The sequence below is a fragment of the Silurus aristotelis genome (genome assembly GCF_946808225.1).
Source record: "Silurus aristotelis genome assembly, chromosome: 5".
NCBI lineage: Eukaryota > Metazoa > Chordata > Actinopteri > Siluriformes > Siluridae > Silurus > Silurus aristotelis.
In genome coordinates this window covers 22,930,429-22,954,210 of record NC_139578.1, presented here as the reverse complement: position 1 = coordinate 22,954,210, position 23,782 = coordinate 22,930,429, and the positions used below count along the sequence as shown (strand labels likewise).

The 23,782-nt window shown below is 37.0% G+C and overlaps 1 protein-coding gene across 2 annotated transcripts in view; it reads right to left on the bottom strand.

Annotated features, from left to right (window-relative positions):
• The window catches only part of fgf11a (fibroblast growth factor 11a), a 73,994-nt gene that overhangs the window by 26,305 nt on the left and 23,907 nt on the right, over positions 1-23,782 (bottom strand). For both annotated transcript variants that reach the window (XM_083541549.1, XM_083541550.1), the window contains exons 2-3: positions 11,618-11,728; positions 3,714-3,817 (exon numbers count right to left, since the gene is read on the bottom strand). In XM_083541549.1, coding sequence (XP_083397675.1) covers positions 3,714-3,817; positions 11,618-11,728 — 215 coding nt within the window. The remainder of the gene's footprint in view (positions 1-3,713; positions 3,818-11,617; positions 11,729-23,782) is intronic.

Genomic DNA, 23,782 nt, shown 5'->3' with positions numbered 1-23,782 from the left:
ATGAGGAAACAGATGCCCTCTTGAGGCAAGCACTAGAGCACTAGACACATACGTCCACAAAACAGCTGTTTGTCTGCTATGGCCCTCCGAGGAAGGGTCTTCCTGTGAAAAACAGACCTTCAGCAGGTGGACCGTGGATGCTATCTCATCTTCTTATGAGTCTTCTGGTCTCCTAGCCCCTTTCCGGGTCAGGGCTCCCTCTACTCTGAGTGTGGCAGCCTCTAAGGCTTTGTGCTCTGGAGTTTCCATCTAAGACATCTGCAATGTGCGAGCTGTTCAACCCTGCTGATCTTTGTCAGGTTTTACAGCCTTGACCTTAGTGCCACTCCAGGCCCTTCTGTCCTTTGACCTAGCTTCTACACTAGGCAGGGACTGGCTAGCATGGCAGTATTTGACACTCGTTCCCAAAGCGTTGAAGACGCAGCTCAAGTTCCTGAAGGGGAACTTCTCCAGGTGATGAATGCAACCATGGTTCCCTGAGGGAATAAGATGCTGCGTCTCTAAGCCACACTGCCTGCATCCCTGCAATGCTTCCTTCCCTTTTCAGAAGCTAGCGCCAGCTCCACTCAATGTGATTTTATAGCTTGATGGTCGTGACATCACCCCACTGGTGACGCTGCACTTTTCCATTGAACTGATTACACATGTGATTCAGAGTGTGGATAATGCAGAATGATTCCCAAAGCGTTGTTAAAGCAGTGTCTCGTTTCCTCGGGGAACCATGGTTACATTTGTAACTTGGAGATGTTCTTCACTAGTTGGATCTTTCTTTCTGACATTGTAATCCAGTTCATCCTAAAGCAGTTTAATAGGATTTAGATTCCATGATAAATAACACTCCAGTTAACTGTTTTCTCTTTAAATAACGCTTACAGAGCTTGGGTGTATACTTCAGGCCATTGTCTGGTTATCTGGTAAAGTTGGTTCCGATTAGCCGCGGTCCAGATGAAATTCCATTGTGCTGCAGAATGGAATGGTAGCCATTTTGGTACAGATTTCCATTTCCCTGAAATAAGTCTTCAACCTTCTCCAAAACAACCCCAAATCATTAATCTTTCACCTTCATGTTTGACTGTGGTGGTAAGGAAGTCAGCTAACATCTATTCTTCTGTTCTCCATCTTACCTAAGTTCTTCTGTTAGAGCCAAAAATGTAAAATTTTGACTAACTTTTCCACAGAACGTTCTTTCAGTTATTCACTGTTCAAATCGATTTGTCTTTGTCTTTTACTTAGATTTTTACATATAAACAAAAGGAACATTCATGGGTCATAAAAATCATTAAAAGATTACTGTATTTTTTATATTTATAAGCTGCTACTTTTTTCCCACGTTTTGACCCCCGCGGCTTAAACAACGAAGCGGATAATTTACGAATTTTTCCTGGGTTTTTCCCGGTTTCCCCAAACTTCAAGCCAAAAAACTGAACCCCATAACATTAGACCAATGAAATGTCCGAACCGAAACGGAAAAACGCACCTAACCAGTGTTCTGAGCTGCACGGCATCGGGAGAAAAAATGTTTTTTTTAAAACGCACGACGATGCCAAAAGATAAACTCCAGAGAGAAATAGTTGTGAAAGGAAGGAGGAAGACAGTTAACAATGACTTTCTTGGTAGATTACTGTTTAGATACAAGCCGTTGTAACACGTTGAGTCGGGGTAAGGGAGAGCTCACTAACTCCAGTTGCAACAGAAATCATATAAGCACAGACAGGTTTCCAAAACTCGTGCTTTTTTATTTTTCTTGGCAACAGCGTTACGGGTTAGTCAAAGAAACTTAGAAATAAGCATCAGAAAATAATAAGGACATAATCCTCGTCTTGAACACACGCAGTAATAGCGGAAAAATGCAGTGGCATACTATTCCCAAAATACCGCTATGCTCCTAAAGGAAGCGCAACATATTTCACCCGTTACACCGTGTGTAACGTGTCTTTCATTAAAGTCTGTGTAAAGTTCATTAGTGTAGAAACCTGCAGCTTATAGACAGGTGCGGCTTATTTATGTTCAAAATAAAAATATTTGTAAAATTCAGTGGTTGCGGCTTATATAATTGAATTGAATTAAATCTGTGCAAGTTTATATCTATCGAATTGTATGTACTGTCCCAGCTTTAAACACAGCTTTAAATGTAGTTCATACAGGCGATTATTTGTCCTTTGAAGTGTGTATAGATTTAACCCAGTTCTGTCTTTAGTGACTGAGAAAAGTGCATAAGGGAATGGGTTTCACGTATTATTATTTTGCTCTCAGATCTCTGCCATGCTTTTTCCATATTTAACTGAACCCTTCTCTTGACACAAATTCACATGCAGTGCTTTTAATAGGTTATTAGTCCAAAACATCTTAGCAGCCTCTAGAAACAATTAGACATTCTCCCTGATATTGTTGCTGGCATTGTTTTTATCAACAGTGTTTTACCAAAGAAAGGTGACACTCAGGTGTATCGACCAGCACCGTAGTGTATGTCATTTCTTCACACACAAAAATATGAATTGTTTGCATTATGCTTGCCCAGTTTGGTATTAAGGGAAGAAATAGAGATAGATCAAAGTTAAAAAGACTGCAGAAGGTGGAAGCCCTCATTAAAAGACACCTGTGAAGCATGGCTTAAAAAAAAAAAAGAAAATTTTCCCTGAAGGTACAATCATAGATTTGTAAGTTTGCTTGAATTTTCTGCTCGATTAAATCTACTTAACACATCTTTGAGTTTTCTCTTTTTATTAGAGTTTATTCGTTTTGGGCTACTAAGTACTATTAATCATAAATAATTATTAATCAATTATTTAACATTTGTAGGCAATTAAAGTTTGGCACATCTATTGTACTTGCAGAATACCTCTTTTGTGACACATTAATAATAAATATACACCTTTTTGCAGTTTTGATAGCTTTTCATTATTGCTAAATTCTTACTCAATAAAAAATAAAGAGTCTCAAAAAAAAAAAAAAGACGAGTGAATTCAAATAATTTGCTAGTCTTGATTGAACTATTGTTGTGCTTTACCAATTACATTATTATTACACTGAGGAGATGATTTGCAGTTCACACACATGCATTTAAGAAATTAATATCCAATAATAATCCAGTAAACTATCTGTTTTCACCTTTTTTTTTTATCTTAAAGCATGTTATTCTGTTATTCCAGAAAAGCTTTAAGGAAGATTTGTTGTTATTAGGGTACAGAATAAGAATCTACAATTGCTGACAGCTACTAGAAGTTCAGGCAATAACTGAAGATAAACACACAGTCAATCCACTAATTACTGTAAGCTATAACAAGCTCATTTCTACAGCATCAGTCACAAATGGACTTCATTGTAAATAACTGGAAAATAATTAATTGAGTAGAAGACTACAGAAGTTAACTGCCATAATTTGCCATAACAATTAAATTATGTTGTTTCTTTGGTACACTGTATTAGCAGCACATTCAGTGAAATGTATAATAATAATTCAATATAAAACTAATTATATTTATTATAATATAAAATTATAAACAAATTTAAACAAATTATATTTTATGTCATGGGCATTTAATCCCCTTAAAAACATTTTAATGAAATCCAGCGGTACACAATACTTTCCAATGTTAAATAATAAAAAAAATAATGTTCTGAAACATACAAAGTATGATGTCATTACCCTCCATAACAACTTCATAAAATATAAAAAATTCTTGACAGCTGTTTTAGACATGTTGATAACTTACAGAGGTGTAGAGGTAGCCCTCACTGTTCATAGCAACATAGAGGCCTGTCTTCGTGCTCTGGATAGCAACTATTCTCAGCCCCACAGGAATCAAGTTGAACAGCACTGATGGCGAGAAAGAAAGAGAAAAACGTCATATATCTTACATAGAAGTACAATTCTAGATTACTCTTTTGAGATTTTGTTTCCATTTTGTTGTCACATGTGAAAGCAAAATGGAGACAATCCTTTAAGCTGGGTCAAAATTAAAAAAAAAATCATATTTTTTGTGGTAAACCTCAGTTTGAACACATCTCAGAGTGGCATGAGTTTCAGAGATAGGGTTTAATTCAATGCTACCCATTGTTGGTTTAATTTTATTACCAAGACTGTCACAAATTAAATAATACCCTTATGGTAATTATTTGTGCTAACAAGATACTATAAATGATATGGTACTAATAACATACCTTAGTAAGTTTCTCATTAGCTTTTGATATACAGTTTAAAGTATAAAGTTAATTTGTACTCTCACTAAAACAAAAAAAAAAAAACGATTCAGTACATTGGTACAGAATTGTACATAACATTACATTTATATACACTGAACAGTGTAGAGTTCAGTAGCCATTTATAATTTAATATTCATTAATTATTACTATCATTCATCCATTTATAATTTTTTCTTCTGCATCTCCTCACGTGGGTCATAACTTCTTTCTTTCTTTCTTTCTTTCTTTCTTTCTTTCTTTCTTTCTTTCTTTCTTTCTTTCTTTCTTTCTTTCTTTCTTTCTTTCTTTCTTTCTTTCTTTCTTTCTTTCTTTCTTTCTTTCTTTCTTTCTTTCTTTCTTTCTTTCTTTCTTCCTTAATACAATATTGTCAACTTTGTTCTATATGTGGCATTATTACTCTATTTTTTATATTTATATTGTAAAGCAGCATTTACAGAACAGATATAATTCATTCATTGACTCACTCAAATTTAGAGATCTCTTCAATTTGTCTGGGACAGGGCCAAAATAAACAAAGAAACTTTGGTCTGGGAACATAGGGTGTAAAACAGTCCATTGTATTGCACCAGATAAATACACACACACACACCCAGGAGCAATTACAGCGTAGGCCATCCATTTCATACAGATAGAAATAATATGAACAATTACTCATCAGCAAAAATGTCATTTATTATTGGTATAATTATTTCTATTTAGGCCAACTCCTTAGTTCAGTAATATGTGGATTGGCACGTAGCCAATCAGGAGGCGACGTGTAGAGAATGTGATTGAAATCAAACTGAGAGCTCCATGACCTCACTCTTTATCTTGACGTATCCGCAGGTGGTGTATGCTTCAGCCATAAACTGAAAAGTGTGAAAAAGATAAATGTGGTCAAAAATCTTGTTTCATCTATATTGTCTCATCATCAATGTCCTGGGTGGTCTGTACTGTCCTTACTGTCTTCTCTCTAAAAGATAAATACTTTGTCAACCCCTCTTTAATTTTCTCACATACTATATGTCTATTTGTACCTTTCTCTCTCTTCCTGCTTTTTATATTTAAGACGTTACTTTCCACACACACAGCAGCTTTTAGATTAATTAAAGTCTTTTGAAAAATGGAGTGTTGGGGGTGTGTGTGGTGGGATCTGTTCTTGGCAGCAAAAAATAAATAAATCTGAACAGCTAATAAAAAAAGAATTGCTGGGCAAATGTGTGTGATTTTGAGATATAAAAGCAAAGATAATATGTAATATTGCACCCATTGAAAATGGGAAATTTTAGAAAGCGCATAAAAAAGCCGGAAAGACGACTCCTTCGTAGATCACTGCAGGGGGAACAGCAGCCAGTGAGTCATCTCTCACAGCTTAACCTGTCAGATTCGAGCTGCAGCTTGCTTACAGTCATCACTCAGAAAGTTGCTTAGCTATTCGGCATTATGCAGACTGATGTCCTGAACTGCTCTGTAAACTGTAGTGACGCACGACGGTCAGGGTCGTAGGACTGTGTGTGTACAAATATGCCCCAGAGACAAGTGTTGTCCTACTCTCTGTCTTTGCTCATTAACAGTAACAAAAGCACAATGTGAAGTGACGACCTTCAGGCCCCACCACCCAGCTGTGCTCATCATGTTGGGATAAGAGAGCGGGTTCACGTCAGGTAACGTCTCAGCCAGTCCGTCATTTCCATTTTCTCTACCCTGTTACGCTGTATTGCTGTATTCATGGATCATTACATTTCCTTTAGCTGAATCCATCTATATTCTTGCAAATCTTGCATTTACTTACTGTCTTTCAGTTTTAGCACCTTTCTGACTTTCTGATGGAATCACACTGGGATTATATAGTGAAGTGAGACTCTGTGTCTTTGGAAGGTTACTGAATATTTTATTATGCACCTGACCTACATATGAGAATGATAAATCTAAAACAACAAACTAATGATTGCTTATTTTGTAGTAAAAATTGCCAGACTATGTTTCTTGACATTCATGGAACAAAGCAATTCTACATTTAAGTTTAGATTATCTTGAATGTCTGTGATCTCGTCTCATTGTTGACTTTACCCTATTATGTATTTTCCACTTTTGCTCATTCATAATAAAGTTTTATTAGGTGGCTAGAACTCTTGGATTGTTGTCAGTTTTGAAAGATAGAGAAGATATTGTCATGTTCAAACCCTCCAAATATGTGCAGACAGTATACACACAAACACTCGCACACACACTCTCACTCTCTGTCCTTCCTCTTCTCTCATTAGGGCTGTTACATAAGCAGCGGTGTGGAGACTGGGATATTGTGTGCCAGGCACCAGACAGACAGGGCACACTCTGTGATTGAACACCCGTCAGTGAGATACCAGCTGTTCGTTTGGCATGCCTGAGCTCATCGTCTACCCATCCTTTTAGGGACAATACACACATCCGCCCGCACACACTCAAACAGACACGCGTGTCTGATTCAGCATGTGTACAGTAGATAGACTTAAACAGAACCTTTCAATAGCTATTACGTCATAAATTTATCAACAGATTATATTAAAAATACAATTATTTATTTTGAAAATAAATTATTTTATACTTATTTCAGTTAATAAGTTATTTCAAGTCAAGTTTATTTCTATAGCACTTTTTACAATGGACATCGTCTCAAAGCAGACAATCCGATCATATTTCAGCAATCTGATACAGTAAAACCCCGTTGTACGAGCATAATTCGTTCTTGAAAATTGCTCGTAGGTCCATTTGCTCGTACGTTCGAACTGATTTTCCCCTTATAAGAATGAATGTAGAAGTGATTTAATCCGTTCCGAGATCTCATTCGATCGCTTATTTCTGCACTTAAAAAGTGTTTGTAGCCTATTTTAACAAACAAATACACCGCAAATTACCGTAATGTAAACATAATTTAACACTTACTTATGTGATAGTGGTTGATTGCGAGTGTGAGACACGCACCATGCTCGTAAACTCCTCGGTTTCCATGGTAATTCTATTTACTTTCGTTTTCACAGCACCGTCACTGATTTTCTTGGAAGACATTTGTCAAGATTTCTAGTGAAATAAAAATATAAAACTAAAAAAAGTTACGTTTTTGCTGCACTGAACAACGAGAGCGACCGAGTGATACGTCATCAAATAAGCGACTGATGCGACCCTCCGCCAAAAACGGTGAACAGGCAGCGTGGGTTTAATCGCGTGGTCGCTCGTATCTCCGTTTGCTTGGACAACTGGGTTTTATTGTACTATTTTTCTAAAATCTGTATGCATTAACAGGATAAAGATATATTGAATTGAATCAACCACATATATAACCTCAGCGAATATACTGAAATGATTTGGACATCAATGTAGTTTGTTTATATATATAAATTTTTTCTTTTTTTTTCTTTTTGATTGTATAATTTTATACCCATGTTTATGCGGAACTTTTAAATTGTTTCTTTTGGAGGGAGGCAATTTTGTTATGGTAATGAAGAACCTTAAGTAGGTAGGTAGTTTATTGTAAAGGAGCTTTTGCTCAAGATAAGCTTATAGTCAGCTTACTGAAGACCTACATGATCGGAAGGTTGGAAAAGTCACACATACAGGTAAGAGCAGTAGCCGTGGGGATCAATAAAATAGGGCAGCTGTATTAAAACAAGTCTGAGCTGAGATGAGCAAACCGCAGTGTGTAATCACTCTGGACAAAGGCCAATAGCCACCAAGCTGCAGCCAGCCAGATTTTCATCTAAATTGTATCAGGGACAAAAAAAATAGAAAAAAATAGTGCACTCATCTCTAGTGTCCTTAAGACTTGAACGGTCAACTGTACTTTTTAAAAGAGTTTGTGGAACTAATGTGTGTGTGTGTTTATATGTGGTGGATGTGGCCTTGAGCTTGGCAGAACTCTGTGGCTTGATTCTCTATTTAGATTGAATCGGTAGCCAGGGACATGTGGGGACAGAGGAGATGGGAAAACCATAGAGGTGACATATTGTTTCTGACAGGTGGCTTGGAACGCTGGCTTGGGCTCTTTGTTCGTAGATATTATATTTGTGTATTTCTGGAGAATAAATGTGAGAGACAGAAAAAGATACAGGAAAGAGATTAAAGTAAATACTTAATCTGAGTGATAGAGTTTAAAAAAAAAAACATATTTTTACTGGCCTTGAAACTAAGTCATTGTCACTATCACAACCCTGGAACTTTACAACTTCAGACTGTTATACCAGTTACCAAAAAAAAATAAAAATAATAATAATATAATAATGAAACGATATGAAATTTTAAATACTGTTTTCAGTTTCAAGTCCGCCTGTGTGTTAATTATTTAGCCTTTCTAACCGCTGATTCAGCATTTTTTCCCAAGCTCATTAGCATAGTCCGCAGTGCAGCGCATAATGAGGAGTCTGATACTGCTGAAGAGAGGGCACACACCTCTGGAGACATTTCATTTTGGCATTCAAGCTTGACAGATGATCTGGGACAAAACCATTTTCTCTTTTACAAAGCTAACAGTGCCTAATTCCCATCAAGTGCCTGTAATTCATAGCTCCTAATCTAGCTCTTTGAGGCACTTCAAGTAAAAGTACATGGAGACCTTTACATTTATTATGTTTAAAATATTGGTGTAAGACGTAGAACATTTTATGGAGTATGCATGGGTGAGCTAGCTTAACGAGGTCTGACACCACAGTAAAGCTAGCCCCCTTTGAGCACTAGACCCTTATTATTCATTTCTAGCAGTATGCTTTGAGAACACTAGCGATAAACCGAATACAAATACATTACCCTGAATAAATCATTATAATAATATATATATTTTTAAAAAGGTTTCTCAGAATAGTTCACAGAGCATCTAGCTGAGATTAAAGTTACACCAGTTTTTGAATTTCAGGTGGATGTAAACAAGTGGTCAGTCCCTCACAGTACTGAATAATACATATACAGCATTGTAAGTAGCTTTCTGGTCGGAGCAAAGATAGTTTAAATAAAGCAACCGTTATTTTTTGGTAAAATAAAACAAACAAAAGCTCTATGAAAGTCCAGTATGAGTTATGCCCATGCCTTCAACCTTTATAAAATGTATCAGTCATCAGAAATGTTTAGGCCTCATCACAGCACAGAGAGAGCACTTGTTAAAGTGGTAAATTGCCAAATACTGGCCACTGATAGAGTCATGTTTCCTTGCTTATGTTGCTTGACTTTTTAATTGATCATATTAATCATACTAGTCTTCCTGATAGACTTGAACATTCTGTAAAAGGAATGGTCCTATTTCGGCCTAGGTCTTATTTGACTGATTGTTCACATCATTGTGGAAGTATAGGTTAAAAACATGCTTGTTCAGTCATCTTTTGTCAAAAGTTTTTTCTTAGGTAAAAATCTGGGAAGTTTACTGTTATTGATTCTTTAGGTGAACTGAATGTTTGGATGCCACCTTCAGTAAGGTTTGTTGACAGTGGTGTGCCTGGCCACTTTATATCCAAGAGCTCCTTTCCTTCACTCTAATCATAAACTACATTGGCCTTAAACACAGAAAGAGGCTTTTACTTGTCACATATACATTGTAGCACAGTGGGAATTCTTTCTTTGCATGTCCCATCTTATTAAGGGACTGGGGTCAGAGCAAAATGTCAGCCATCCTACCACACCCCTGGAGCAGAAAAGAATAAGGACCTTGCTCAAGGACCTACGAGTGACAGATTGGTTGGTGCTGAGAGTTAAACACCCATCTACCAGTTTCCCTATTATTGTCACTTATCCATTAAGTGACAATTATCACAAATAATAATCTGAGATTCTCACTCCCTTTTTCTTTCAGATACAAGTAATAATTTTGCATTTCAACACTACACCACTAACAAACCCAAGTCCTATTTTAAAAGGAAAGGTTTTGAAATAAGTTGCCTTTCCTCTTAAATGTTTTGTTGTTTGTTTAAATGGCCTTATATAAGTTTTGTATATTCACATTAGCTGTCAATCAATTTCTTACAGTAAGTAATTGCGTAAAGTAAATGTATAAAATGTGATTATATGTTGACAATTAATTACTACAGTTTGGCAGCGGAGAAGGAGTCTACATATCGCAACAAATAAAACACTTGGATTTTATTTGCCTGATTAATGCTACTTTGTCTAAATGATTAAATCTACAATTTTAATCAATATGGAAAATTGTTGAATTATTTAAGATTTTCTTTATATTTAGATATAAAAAAATATTTATGCATTTTTTATGTCTTCACAATACTAAGCACCTTGACTTTGGGGAGAGAAAAGTGTCGATCTTTTAATATATTATGACATTAAATATACATATGTTATTAAAAACCTCCCAAAACATCCTCCTCCCTTTGAATACATTACATGCAGTGCACACACACTGAATTGCAGCTGTCAGACACAGATGTTTTTATTTCTAGCGTGATGAAGCTGTCAAGTCAACACCATGTCCCAGTTACTTTCATTGGGTGACACAAAATGTCTATTAGAAGTGCTCCATTCTGTTTTATTCTTTAAAAAAAAAACAATACATAAATAATTATTTAATATTCATTTGCATATCACGAATAGCCTAAGAAATTTTTCTATAAATTTACCTTCATTTAACATCTCTCTCTCTCTCTCTCTCTCTCTCTCTCTCTCTCTCTCTCACTTGACAATCTGTCAAGCTAAACATGCTCCTGAGGTACCTGCCTGGTTCATCCTGACACCCTACCTCTGGATTTAATTTTGTTCGATTGGAGACCATTTGGTTCAGCTGGGGATGGTTTCACATAAACAGCCTAAAGATCCAACCATGACTTTGCTGTGGAAGGTTAAACTTAAGGGCTGTAGTTCCCATGTATAGGGAAGGTTGGTTGGTTAAGGTGTTGCCATGTATAGGTGAGGTGTTGGTTATTGCTGTCACTTCTGGGCCCCTGAGCAAGGCCCTTGACTCCCAGTTTTATAAAAAATAAAACAATATAATTGTAAATTGTTATGGATAGGGGAGCAGTAAATGTGAATGAATAGTTTTACACCTGAAGCCTTCATCAGTGAAAAGTTGATAATCTCAACAATGATGGAGATATAATGAATGGACATTTAGTGTCACCCAGATGAGGATGGGTTCTCTTCTGAGTCTGGGTCCTCTCAAGGTTTTCTCCTCATGCCACCTCGAGGATTTTTTCCTTGCCACTGTCATCACTGGCTTACTTTAAGGATACACATGTAGGGACTTAATTATAATGCTACACTTTATATTCATAGTCATTTATTGCTGTAAAACTGCCTTGAGACAATGTGCTATGGAAATCAAATTTAATTGAAATGAAGTTAATATTACTGAACCTTTTGGGTTAAAACAGTGAGTCAGGGTGCTTTCATTTATCCATTAACACATTTTTAGGACAAAAGCTGGGTTTCCATAACAGCTATCATAACAGTTTTCATGGCAAAAACTTACAAAAGGAGCTGTTTTCGTCCTTTGTGCCGTCCATGGTGCCATCTGGTAACATCTGGAGGTAGAATCCATGCCGGCAGTACAGACGTGTGACGATGCCTTTTAGCTGAGGCTCTGGAGAGAGAGAGAGAGAGAGAGAGAGAGAGAGAGAGAGAGAGAGAGAGAGAGAGAGAGAGAGAGGAGAGAGAGAGAGAGAGAGAGAGAGAGAGAGAGAGAGAGAGAGAGAGATCTATTAGTAAACACTGGTCATGGTCTCATAAGCATATTGTGTACTGATTAGCCTACAGTGCATCTTTAAAATGGGTTTTTTGTTCTCCTTTGTGCAGGATAAATGTGTATTTGAATGTATGTGTGTGTGAGGAAAGCAATAGCAATGTGTCATGAAAAATGGATGGATGCAGCATTCAGGCTAGGCATCATGAGAATAGAGGGCCCAAGGTTGTTGTTTTTTTGGCCCTTTTAACACCTCATTCCTTGCCTTTAAAATCAGTTCAACTTTAGACCTAACAAATAACCAAGTGCACCACATTTATAAAACTAAGCATTAGGAAGGAAAGTTGTCAAGGGGGAGTGTTAGAAGCCTGTCCTGCTCTGCTTTTGGCAGTGTTTATTCCTGGCAGCTCCTACCCATGCAAATGGCCATTGCCTGGCAGTTAACTATTACCTCAAGGACATCAACAAGACATGCAGAGAAACAGAGAGAAAAAGAGATAAAGAGAAAGAGAGAGAGAGAGAGGGAGAGAGAGAGAGAGGTAGCGAATAAAAGAAGTAGACCCAAAACCCACCAGGAACTAAACTACATTGAAGCATAATAGCAGAAATCAAATATGCATGAGTTCTGCGTCTGTGCTCAGGTGTTGAGTAATGTAGATCTTTCTTCTTGTAGCCAAAAAAGAAAAGAGAAACTACTTGAATAATAAAAAGGCACCTGAAGGAGCTGTATACAGTAAAACTGCATTGTTTGGAGAAAGATAGCAGGTTGGTGTGTTCTATTCAACAAACAAAAAGGAAATAACATTTTATATTTAAGAAGAGGAATTATGTAGCACAATTCCACGATGCTCAGGAAATATGGAAAAAAGACCTTCAGCAAACAAATTCCCCTAATATAGTAGGGAAAATCTTTAGTGTTAATTGTAACTTTCTAAGCCTGGTCCTGGAGTAAAAAATGCAAACTAACCACAAACTGAGTTTATGAGCTGATATAATCCTATTTGCTCTGAATTTATTTGTCCTCTTAAGACCAATTTGATTACAAATACATTGGCTTAAAACTTTTAACAAGTTGCAAGAGAAGCTTAATGTTTAAAGATGTCTGGTATTCTGTGGCCTAGCAGGGCTGTCATGTAAGATTTTACATTTAGCACATCACGTCATTTAATATCAAATGTCTTAAAGTAGATTATTCAGGAGTTTTGTGGAAACAAGCACAACAGCACTACAAATGGCTGTAAATAATGAAACATAATGTTATATTGAAGCAAGACTGTGGCTGATTTCTTTCTGTCCCAGAGTGTAGATTCATGTCAATAAAATGTTACCTAGATCTAACCTGAATTTGGGCTAATATTTTTCAGGACTTGTGTTTTGTGACTGTGCGTGTCTAAAAAAAGTAAACTTAAGAGATACTTAAATTTAGATACTGATACTAGATACTGATAGTAATATTATATTTTAGTCCCATCTAATATTACCATTATTCTCCACTGCAGCTTTGTCTGCCATGTCCTGGGCCTTCCTCCAAAACCAACACATCACCAGTTTTCCTTTTATTTCTTTCCTGTCCTTTTTTCCTTTTTTCTCTTTCAATTTTGCTTCATCCAAACCCTGGTAGGAAGAGTTATGTGAGTTAAGCATCTCTTAGAATAATGCCATACATCAACCAATCAGCAGGGGATATGCAGTCATTACTTCTGTGCTGAAAGATCCTGAGAGAAGTGAGGAAGAATATAGAGAGAAAGAGAGGGAGAGAGAAAGAAAGAGAGAGAGATCGAATAGAAGAGATGACACCTTTTCCATTACAGGAGATTCACACTCTAAATAAAAGACGATGCACTCCATACTTTTACACTAGCTGTCGATAAAACGCTCAAGCGCAACGGTGCTTAACAAAAACCTGCCCTTCCACTGAGGAAGTCGGCCATATCTCACTCTGTGAAAGACTGGCGATGGGAAAAAAGAGAGAGGAAGAAGAAATGAGAGAAGGGGAGAGCAAAAGCATTATGTCTTTACAGAATAACGGTAAATAAATCACCTCTGGAGTCACCCTCATCAGAGTTATGATGATATGCCTTTAGACACCATGATGTTTACACACATGCAGAGAGGCATTTGTAGCGCTGAATTATTTGTTTGTAACGGGTGAAGTGGATCATGAAAGGTTCACGCCAGCACACCACCACTTCTTGCTCCACAACTAATAGACAGGTACAAAGATCCTTTAGCAGACATGATTTTCTAGGCTTATGTCCATTTTGAAACAGACATTTTGAAACAGACAGACAGACAGACAGACAGACAGACAGACAGACAGACAGACAGACAGACAGACAGACAGATAGATAGATAGATAGATAGATAGATAGATAGATAGATAGATAGATAGATAGATAGATAGATAGATGGATATAACTTTACAACAACTTGATCAAAGTGAAATATTCACTGTTGAAGGAAATAAAGCACTGCCAGTTAATTGCGAAGAAATGTAATGTTTTCTCTTCTTGCCAGATGATGACATCTTGCTGGTTTTCTCAGATAAAACCATAAACATAAATCATTCTCTTTTTAGAAATCAGGTGCCCACTGAAGTAAAGTACAACAGTATGTTTCTTCAGGAGTAGAGTGAAGAAACACATATAACCTTCGTATTGATTCTCAGACACACTCCCCCAGTTTAAGCACAGATTAAAGACATATCTTTCTAGCCTACACATAACACATCACACATCACATATTATAACCTTGTGTTCCAGTACATCTATTCAAATGCACATTATCAACTTGTGCTTATTAATATTATGAACAGCAGCTACGCTAATTCCTCTCCACTGCTTTTCTGTCTTTATACATCGTAAGGCATGCTGAGGTTGGGCCAGCTCCAGTTGTGTCCCACCTAATGAAGATTATGCCCTTCAAAGGAGTAGATGCCGACCCTGCAAACAACCCGAACCATCTAGAGATGTACCAGTGCCATTTGTATCCCACTTCATGTAGAGTTTGGCATTGGGCCTCTACAAATTTTTAAAGGGTCTTGCATGGAGGAGCTGGTGTTAAATCTATGATGATCTCAAATGTTGAGCTATTTTACGAGTTGCTCAGTAGCTCCTGGTTCCACAACGTCAGCTGACTGTATAATACTGTAGAAAGGACATTACTCATAATCACACACTCGTGGTAGTATATATCGCACTCCAGTTTTTTGTAATGTTTTAAGATTTATAATTACACTCTAGTTCCTTTCAAGGTTTACATTTTACATTTGCAGCATTTAGCAGACGGCCTTATCCAGAGCGACGTACAAAAGTGCTTTGAGTCTCTAGCAATTAATAAATCTACACTGGTCTGCAAGATTACAAACTTAATATAAATATAACTCTTAAATTCTACAAAACAAACCTGGAAAGTGCTAAGTGCTCTCATTCTAAAAGAAGGTGGTACCAGTCGAGCAGTGCTGGAGGATCTCAGACAGTGTGGTACAGTGCAACATGTGATGAGGTCTGTGAGGTAAGATAGTGCTAGTCCATTTTTGGCCTTGTAGGCAAGAATCAGTGTTTTGAATCTGATACGTGCAGCTACTGGAAGCCAGTGAAGGGAGCGCAGCAGTGGGGTGGTGTGGGAGAACTTGGGCAGATTAAACACAAGTCCTGCAGCTGCGTTTTGGATCATCTGCAGTGGACGAATAGCATTTAGAGGAAGACCTGCCAGTAGAGAGTTGTAGTAGTCTTGGAATGACAAGAGACTGAACAAGCACCTGGGCAGCCTGTGTGGACAAAAATGGTCGAATCCTTCGGATGTTTTATAAAAGAAATCGACAGGAACGAGCCACATTAGCGACATGTGGGAAGGAGGACAGTTCATTGTCCATAGTTACCCAAAGGTTACGAGCAGTGGCTGAAGGGGAGAGTCATGAAAAGTTATATCGCCTAAGATGACCAGAAGCTGTGGTATCTGATAAAGGAAAAGAAAAGATTAGTTGAATGTCATCTGCATGGCAGTGGTAAGAAAACCCATGTGAGGATATGACTTCACCAATGGAGCGGGTATAAAGGGAGAAAAGAAGGGGACCAAGTACCGAGCCTTGTGGGACACCAGTGGTGAGTCTGCACAGGGCAGATGTGGATCCCCTTAATGTTACCTGGTATGAGCCACCTTCCAGGTAGGAAGCAAAACATCCCCATGCTTTTCCGTGGATACCGAGGCTCTTGAGGGTTGACAAAAGAATCTTGTGGTTGACTGTGTCAAATGCTGCCGAAAGGTCCAGGAAGATAAGTACAGATGACAGCTCGGCTAATCGAGCAGCATGCAGTTTTTCAGAAACAGCCAAATGGGCCGTCTCTGTGAAATGTGCCACTTTGAACCCAGACTGGTTCGGATCATGGAGGTTGTTCTGTGAGAGATAGCCAGACAGTTGGTTAAAAACAATGCGTTCCAAAGATTTAGAAAGAAAGGAGAGAAGTGATACCGGTCTGTAGTTGTTGATGTCTGATGGGTCCAGAGCAGGTTTCTTTAAGATGGAAATGACCCTTGCTTGCTTGAAGGTAGTTGGCACATAGCAAGATGTTAAGGACCCATTGATGATTTTGGAGATGAAGGGCAGGAGATCTTGTGTGATGGTCTGAAGCATGGTTGAAGGGATTGGATCCAGAGGACAGGTGTGGGAATTGCAAGATTGGATAACTTGCAGTATCTCATCTTCTGTTAAGGTTGAGAAGCTTGACAACAGAGGAGTAGTGGATTCCTGGCTGTGTTGTGTAGTCGTTGTTGGGGAGGAAGTGAAGGTCTGGCAGATTTCCTTAATCTTCTCATCATAGAAGGAGGCAAAGTCATTAGCAGTCAGGGAGGATGGAGCAGGTGTGGCAGGAGGGTTGAGTGGTGAAGAGAAGACGAGGATCTTGTGCAGAGGCCTTGAGCTTTTCCTTGTAGAAGGCAGTTTTAGCAGATTTTATTTCTTCCTCATAAACTCTAAGGGAGTTTTTCCGTGCCACAGTCACCCCAGACTGCTCATCAGGAACAAATACACATCATTCACGTTAATTTTTAAGTTCTGTAAAGCTGGTTTGAGACAATGTCCATTGTAAAAAGTGCTATAGAATTACTTGAACTTGAACTTGATGGAGATAATTCCAAAATAATTTCCACCAAACAGGAATTAAATGGAAGTTTTGACAAACATTATGAATCTGATACTTCAAATTAGGTTGATGTTTACAAATGCCGGTACATTGATAATATCAGCTAGCTAACAGTTTGACCTGTGTTTATATTTTTTTTTGTAGATCCCCGAAAGTTATGTATTGGTTAAAATAAACCAGTTGATGGAATGCGTTCTCAGAATTTTTGCAACCAGCTTGCAGGGAATACGACTTAAGTAGTAAATTAATGTTGTGTGCATGTAATAGGTATAGAAAGGTTACTGTTTTACTATTTAAATTTATTATTATTATTTAAAATGACACAAAATGTTTAAGGATACACCTGATGTGATTGTCTATACATGTGTGCATCTTAATTTGTTTTTTTTCTCTGATGATGATGATGATAATAATAATAATAATCATAATAATAATAATTAATAATTAATAATAATAATTAGCTCAAATATTATTTTTTTTTATATTTACATTTTTCTTTTACATCTATTCAAGATGTGTAATCTGTGAACTTGGAACACATGCTGGAGCACATGCAACATAACATTTATTTTGGAGAAATGTAGAAGGCGAAATAGGTTAATATCAAGGTGTGAAAGACTGGTTTATTTTCTCATCAGTAAATGTTGATCCACAATTGATGACTTATTTAAAAAAAGAAAAAAAAGACCACACCAGTTACACAAAGTTTATAGTTACTACACTTAGGATGCCAAACTAGTTTACTTTTTCAGTTAAAAGAAGCTGCAAACTATAGAACTGACCAAAACTTTTGTTGGGACAAATTGATTTATGTTAGCTTTTTAATTTGATTTTATCTTTTATATATCAGACTTTTCACTCACAAATACAATAATTTAAATACAAACAGCCAAGCATTTCTGCAAATCAAGGCAAGTTATCTTGGCAATAATACACTAATCTAAATCTATGACAAGTTGTACTCAGCCCACTGTAGTTGAAAGCATTCATTAAATTGCATCATAAAGATGATGAAATGATGATACTGCAGTCCTCAGCACTAGTTACAGCCTAAATCAACCCCCCCCCCCCCCCCCCCCACACACACACACAAACAAATATTTTCTCCGAAACCTCCACAGCATGTGCTGGAATGTGTTTGTGTGTGGTTTGTAGCAGCAGCAGCATGCAGGTGCTGTTTAATATTCATGAGCAGTTAGTAGCTAAACTGCATAGAATTACAGTGGGTGCTCCCTCTACCCTAATCCGACTGTGACTAATGGATTGAGAGAAAAGGGAGAGCCTGTGCAGGAACATCAATATTTTGTTGGACAATTAATCATGTTTTCAGAGAAAACCCCCCTCAATCCCTCATCCGACATGATGCACGACACCCCTAAAACAATCTCGCTCCTGTAAAGCACACCTAATGTGGGGGGCCTCAGGAAAAATCAATAGCGATCTATTATATAGTTGCTGCCACGCTATAACTGATTTATTAATGCTTAATAAGCAAACTATGATAAGTTGAGAAACATAACAATATGAACAAAAAAAATAAAAGTGCAAACTGTGCAATATTTAGTTGTCAGTGTTGGATCTGAAAGGTGTAAGAAGGCAATAATGCAGAGACATTAAACTGTTTGGCTTTGTTTCTTACTTTAGGTTATTGGTGTTGAACTTTTTCTTGATTAACTCAAAAAGGAAATACAGGCAGTTAAGTCAGTTAAGGAGATCTTGTAATCTAGAAGCTGTAGCCAAAAAGTAAATAACAGCTAAAAAGGCAATATTTTCATTGAGTTCAATTAAGAGATATTTTTTTTTGTTTTTTACTTATTTGTGCTTTTAGTGCTCAGACATAAAGCACAATCACAGGATTACAATTGCAAATGTTTGTGGACACCTGGCATTTACATTTATGTGTTACTCCAAACCATTGCCACAAAGTTGAAAACACACAACTGTAAATATATCTTTGTATGTGTTAGCATTAGCAAATAGTCCAGTCCTCTTCCAGCATGACAGTGCTTTTGTACAGAGAGTGAACCCCTTGAAAACATGGTTTACCCCTTTGATGTAGAAGGGTTCGAGTGGCATTCAAAAACTTGTGCCTTGACTTCAGCCCCATTAGACATATTTAGGATGAACATGAAAGCCAGCTTTATCCCAGGCCTTCTCACACATCATCAATGCCTGACATCATTAATGCTTTTGCGAAAGAAAAAGCCAAATGTCCAATGGCAACACTCCAAAAATCAAGTGAAAACTTAAACCTCCTTCCCAGAAAAATTCAACAAGCACATATGGGTTTTATAGAAAGGTACCCACATACTTTTGACCATACAGTGTATATAAAGAAGTACTGTACAGTAAGCCTGCCTCTCCATATCAACAACATACAATCTATTATAAAGACCATTTTGCTGGAAAATTGCACTGATGCATTTTTTCATCATACTCATCATACTCTGGTAGGTCAAATGTGATACACACATTATATCTTTTTAGCAAATGAAAATTTTGTGCCTGTTTGTTAATAATTGAATAGATAAAGTACCAATGAACCATCTAAAGGAATAGAGTGAGTGCTAATGCACACACATGCACATAGACATACTGTATAATCTCTCTACATACAGTACATGGAAGTGTATACACAAAAGGCAACATGGCAAAAAAGTGTAAAGATTGTATGCCTTTTTCTGTACTGGTTTTAGTTAAATGAAATATAGATTTGGTCGAAAGAAAGAGGTGAAGAAAAAAAAAAAAAAAACTAAGAATAAGAGCCAGCGAGTGACTGCTCCTCTGTGAAATGGCACCACAGAGGTTTCTAATATGCCCCCTTTACAGCTGTTAATTACTTTAACGATCTCTTCAACAAAGACTCCAACGCAACTATTCCCTACAACCTGACAGCTAGATCAAGTGTGTGCGTGTGCATGTGCGTACGCGTGCGGGTGTGTGAGTAATGGAGGCGAAGTTCTCATTGAACCTGATTCAATTTTGCACAACGCTTCATCATGAGACAAAGAAAACGGTTAAAGTTAATGATGAGCCGAGTCGTAGTTCACCCTCACACCCTCACACACTTTTATGGACGTTCTCCTCTAGGCAATGGCCTATTTATCTAGCAGACACCTATAGATGCCCTGTTTTAACCCTATATGATTAATCCAAGACCTGCTACTCTCTCTCTCTCTCATTCTTTCTCTCTCTATCCCTCTCTCTCTCTCTCTCTCTCTCTCTCTGCTTTTAACTCTCCCTGTTACTTCCTTTCTGTCTCTCGTTCTCACTTTCATACACACACCTACACACCCACACACACAAATACACACAAATCTAAGACAAAGATTGTGGTAATCTAGGGGGAATTTGTAATGTTTCTCTCATACCAAGACTACTATTTTTTTTTTCCCATTTAGACTTACTTATTCTATCATCACTTTCCAGCACCATAGAATAGAAACAATTTCTTCATATTTTGAGTTATAAAGGATTATACATTATGAGTAAGATAACAGTATAATTGCAACTCCTGTATTTAAGAAACTTCAAATACAAGGATGACCCATTGAGAAAATAAAATGTCATAGTTTATTATAGTATAATATCACTTTACAAATGAAAGTATTGCTCAATAAAGTAATAAATGTTTGGCATGGAGGCTTTAAAACCATATCTTGCGAGAAATTATTGCATTTCCACTCATAGCCTTAACCTTTAATCGATCCTTGGGGTCTATATGACCCCAATCGACTTTTCCTTGATAAAAAAAAAGGGTTCCCTTTATCTGAGTGGAATAATATTTTGTGACTTTTCCTACATAATCTATCTATACACACACAAAAAAACTGGGCTTGATTCGGTTGTTCTGAAGGTATGTAAAAAGATTTTTTACACTTCTGGTCTTCGGGGTCAATATGACCCCACATTGAAATGAATGGGACATGTGAAAAAAACTCAATATTTTTTCTTCATTTGTCAAAAAAAATCTATAAATCCAGCATAAATCAGAAATTTAGATCATCATTTAAGTGATTTTTTCATAAAAAATTTATATATCATATGCAAGCTTATGGTGTAGTTGAGGAATTGTGTGGTAAATAGGTACAAAAGTACTTCATATCTCCCATAACACAGCATTAATGAATAGATGAGAATTAAACAAAAAATATATATATATTATTTGTATAATTAAAAATTTATATTTTTTGTATAATTTCTCTATCAATTGTTGGGGTCATATAGACCCCAAAGACCAGATTTGTAAACAGGAAACAAAGACCTTATGAGGGTTAAAATCGAATAGTATTCTGTATGTATGCACACTGTTATTACTGTTTTTTACCTGTGCAATAACAATAACTTTAAGTTATTGTTTGGCGCAATAACACTGTTTTAAACTGTGCAATATTACCTATGTGCAATTTGTTCGAAGTGTAACTACTGAATTGTTTTTTTTGTTTGTTTTTGTAGTTATACACTGTGAAATTTATATTTGTACTATATCTCTACTTTATATATTTGCACATTTTCTTTTCCTTTGCTGCTGTAACATAGAAATTTCTCCACTGTGGGACAAGGTATATCTTATCTTATCTTATCTTATCTTATCTTATCTTATCTTATCTTATCTTATCTTATCTTATCTTATCTTATTTATTTATTTATTTATTGCTCAGCATCACATGAACCCATGGTTTTGTATTACTATATATCTACTGTTTGATTCGGAATGCTTAGGTTTGTTTTAAACTATATTGCCAAAAGTATTGGGTCACCTAACCTCTCCTGCTATATGTGATTCTTTTCCAAACTGTTACCACAAAGATGGAGGCACTCACTTGTATAGGATGCCTTTAGATGTGCTATAATATAATTTTGCATTTACTTGAACTTGAAAACTTAAACATGTTTCAGCATGGCAATGCCCCTGTGCACAAAGCTCCTTAAAGATCTGGTTTACATGCTTTGGCCTGCTACAGGGTTCTGATCTCATCCCTACTGATCACCTTTGGGATGAATTGGAACTCTGACTGCACCCCAGACCTCCTCACCTACATCAGTAGCTGCCTTTCAAAATACCCTTGTGGCTAATGAACACAAATATCCACAAGCACACTCCAAAAATCTAGTGGAACAGCTTCCCAGAAGAGTGGAGGAAATTATAAGAGCAAATTAGGACTAAATGTGGAATGAAATGCTCAAAAATCACATACCATACTTACTATAGTGTATATATACACAGCGATGTCACAAACTAAACCAATCATCAGTTTACAAAATGGCTAACACTAACAAAACAAAAATCTAAGAAACAAAGAATATATAAAAGAAAAAAAAAAACATTTGTAGAGATTTTAAACCTAAGAATAATAAAAAAAACTGGAACAAAGGGTTTAAATGGTCTTAGGGCTTAGGGTTTAAATGGTCACTGGAAGTTTATAATCTTGCTAATTATAGGTTGGATCACTGTAATGCATGTGGGATAATAAAAGGAGGAATGTCATCCCTCTTCAAATTAAACCCTCATGGATACATTTCAGCTTCGTTGGATTCACGTTAAAGAAGCCTATAAAGTCAATATACTCTGAAACTATCTGTATTATTCTTATAATATTATACATAGTGTATACACCTAGTGTAAAACGTATATATGTGGCTTGGCCTCTACCAGTTTGTAACAAGCTCCATTCAAAATGTATACATTCGAAACGGACACAAATACACTGTCTTTTACTTATACAATATTTACATACAGTGTACTGTAAGACTAGGGTCTGTACTTAAACTCTAGTAATGTAAAGAATGATGCTTTTTCACTTCCAGTGGCTGATATTGTAATGGTCCTTTGCCTGCAGTTCTTCGGCTCGCGTTCTTTTCTGCTTTTAATAGGTTCCGAGTGAAGAATGTAGGTGATGTAAGCGGTAGCAACTAAATTTTTCAGCTTTCAAGCCATCCATCATTTGGTGATTGCTGGAAATGTTTAATAGGCTGGTGTGGATTTATAAATACTGGTTAAAAGGGAAGCGTGGGACATATTTGATATGGCTAAAAGCTCTTTTGAAATGATTTCACTTTGATGCAGACTATTCATCATGCAAGTTTATTTTTTCCCGCGTCCTTTTTGTTCTCAGTACTTTCGGAAAACATTAGGACGAGACCCTGAAGACAAGCCTGGTCTGTGAAAATCACTGTACAAAATAAAATTTGAAGAAAACAATGTAAACGCATGGTGGAACCCTGAGGGGTGTGTGAGTGTGTGTGAGTGTGTGTGTGTGTGTGTGTGTGTGTGTGAGAGAGAGAGAGAGAGAGAGAGAGAGAGAGAGAGAGAGAGAGAGAGAGAGAGAGAGAGAGAGAAAAATAGAGAGCGAGAGAGATAAATGGAGTATGGGAACATGGACATGGGATGACCCTTTGTCCTCCTTCTGCACCACAGCTTAGAAGTTACATACACACCTACAGCACATTATTTAATGTCCGGCTGCTGCTGCTGCTCACACATTACTGACCCAGTTACCCTTTCTTTCTACTTCCTCTTTACACTCTCTCTCTCTCTCTCTCTCTCTCTCTCTCTCTCTCTCTCTGCATGTGTGTGTGTGAGTGCAGAGCTTGTGAGAAATCCATGCAAAAGAAAAAGACTTTGAGAAATGTACTGTGAATTCACAGAGGATCAGTATAAAAGTAAAGTCCTCACAGAACACGGGTAAAAGCGGTGTGTGTATGTGTGTGTGTATGTGTGTGTGTGTGTTTGTGTGTGTGTGTGTGTGTGTGTGAGTGTGTGTGTGTGTGTGTGTGTGCATGTGTGTTCTTGTTAAGAAGAAAGGCAGGAAAA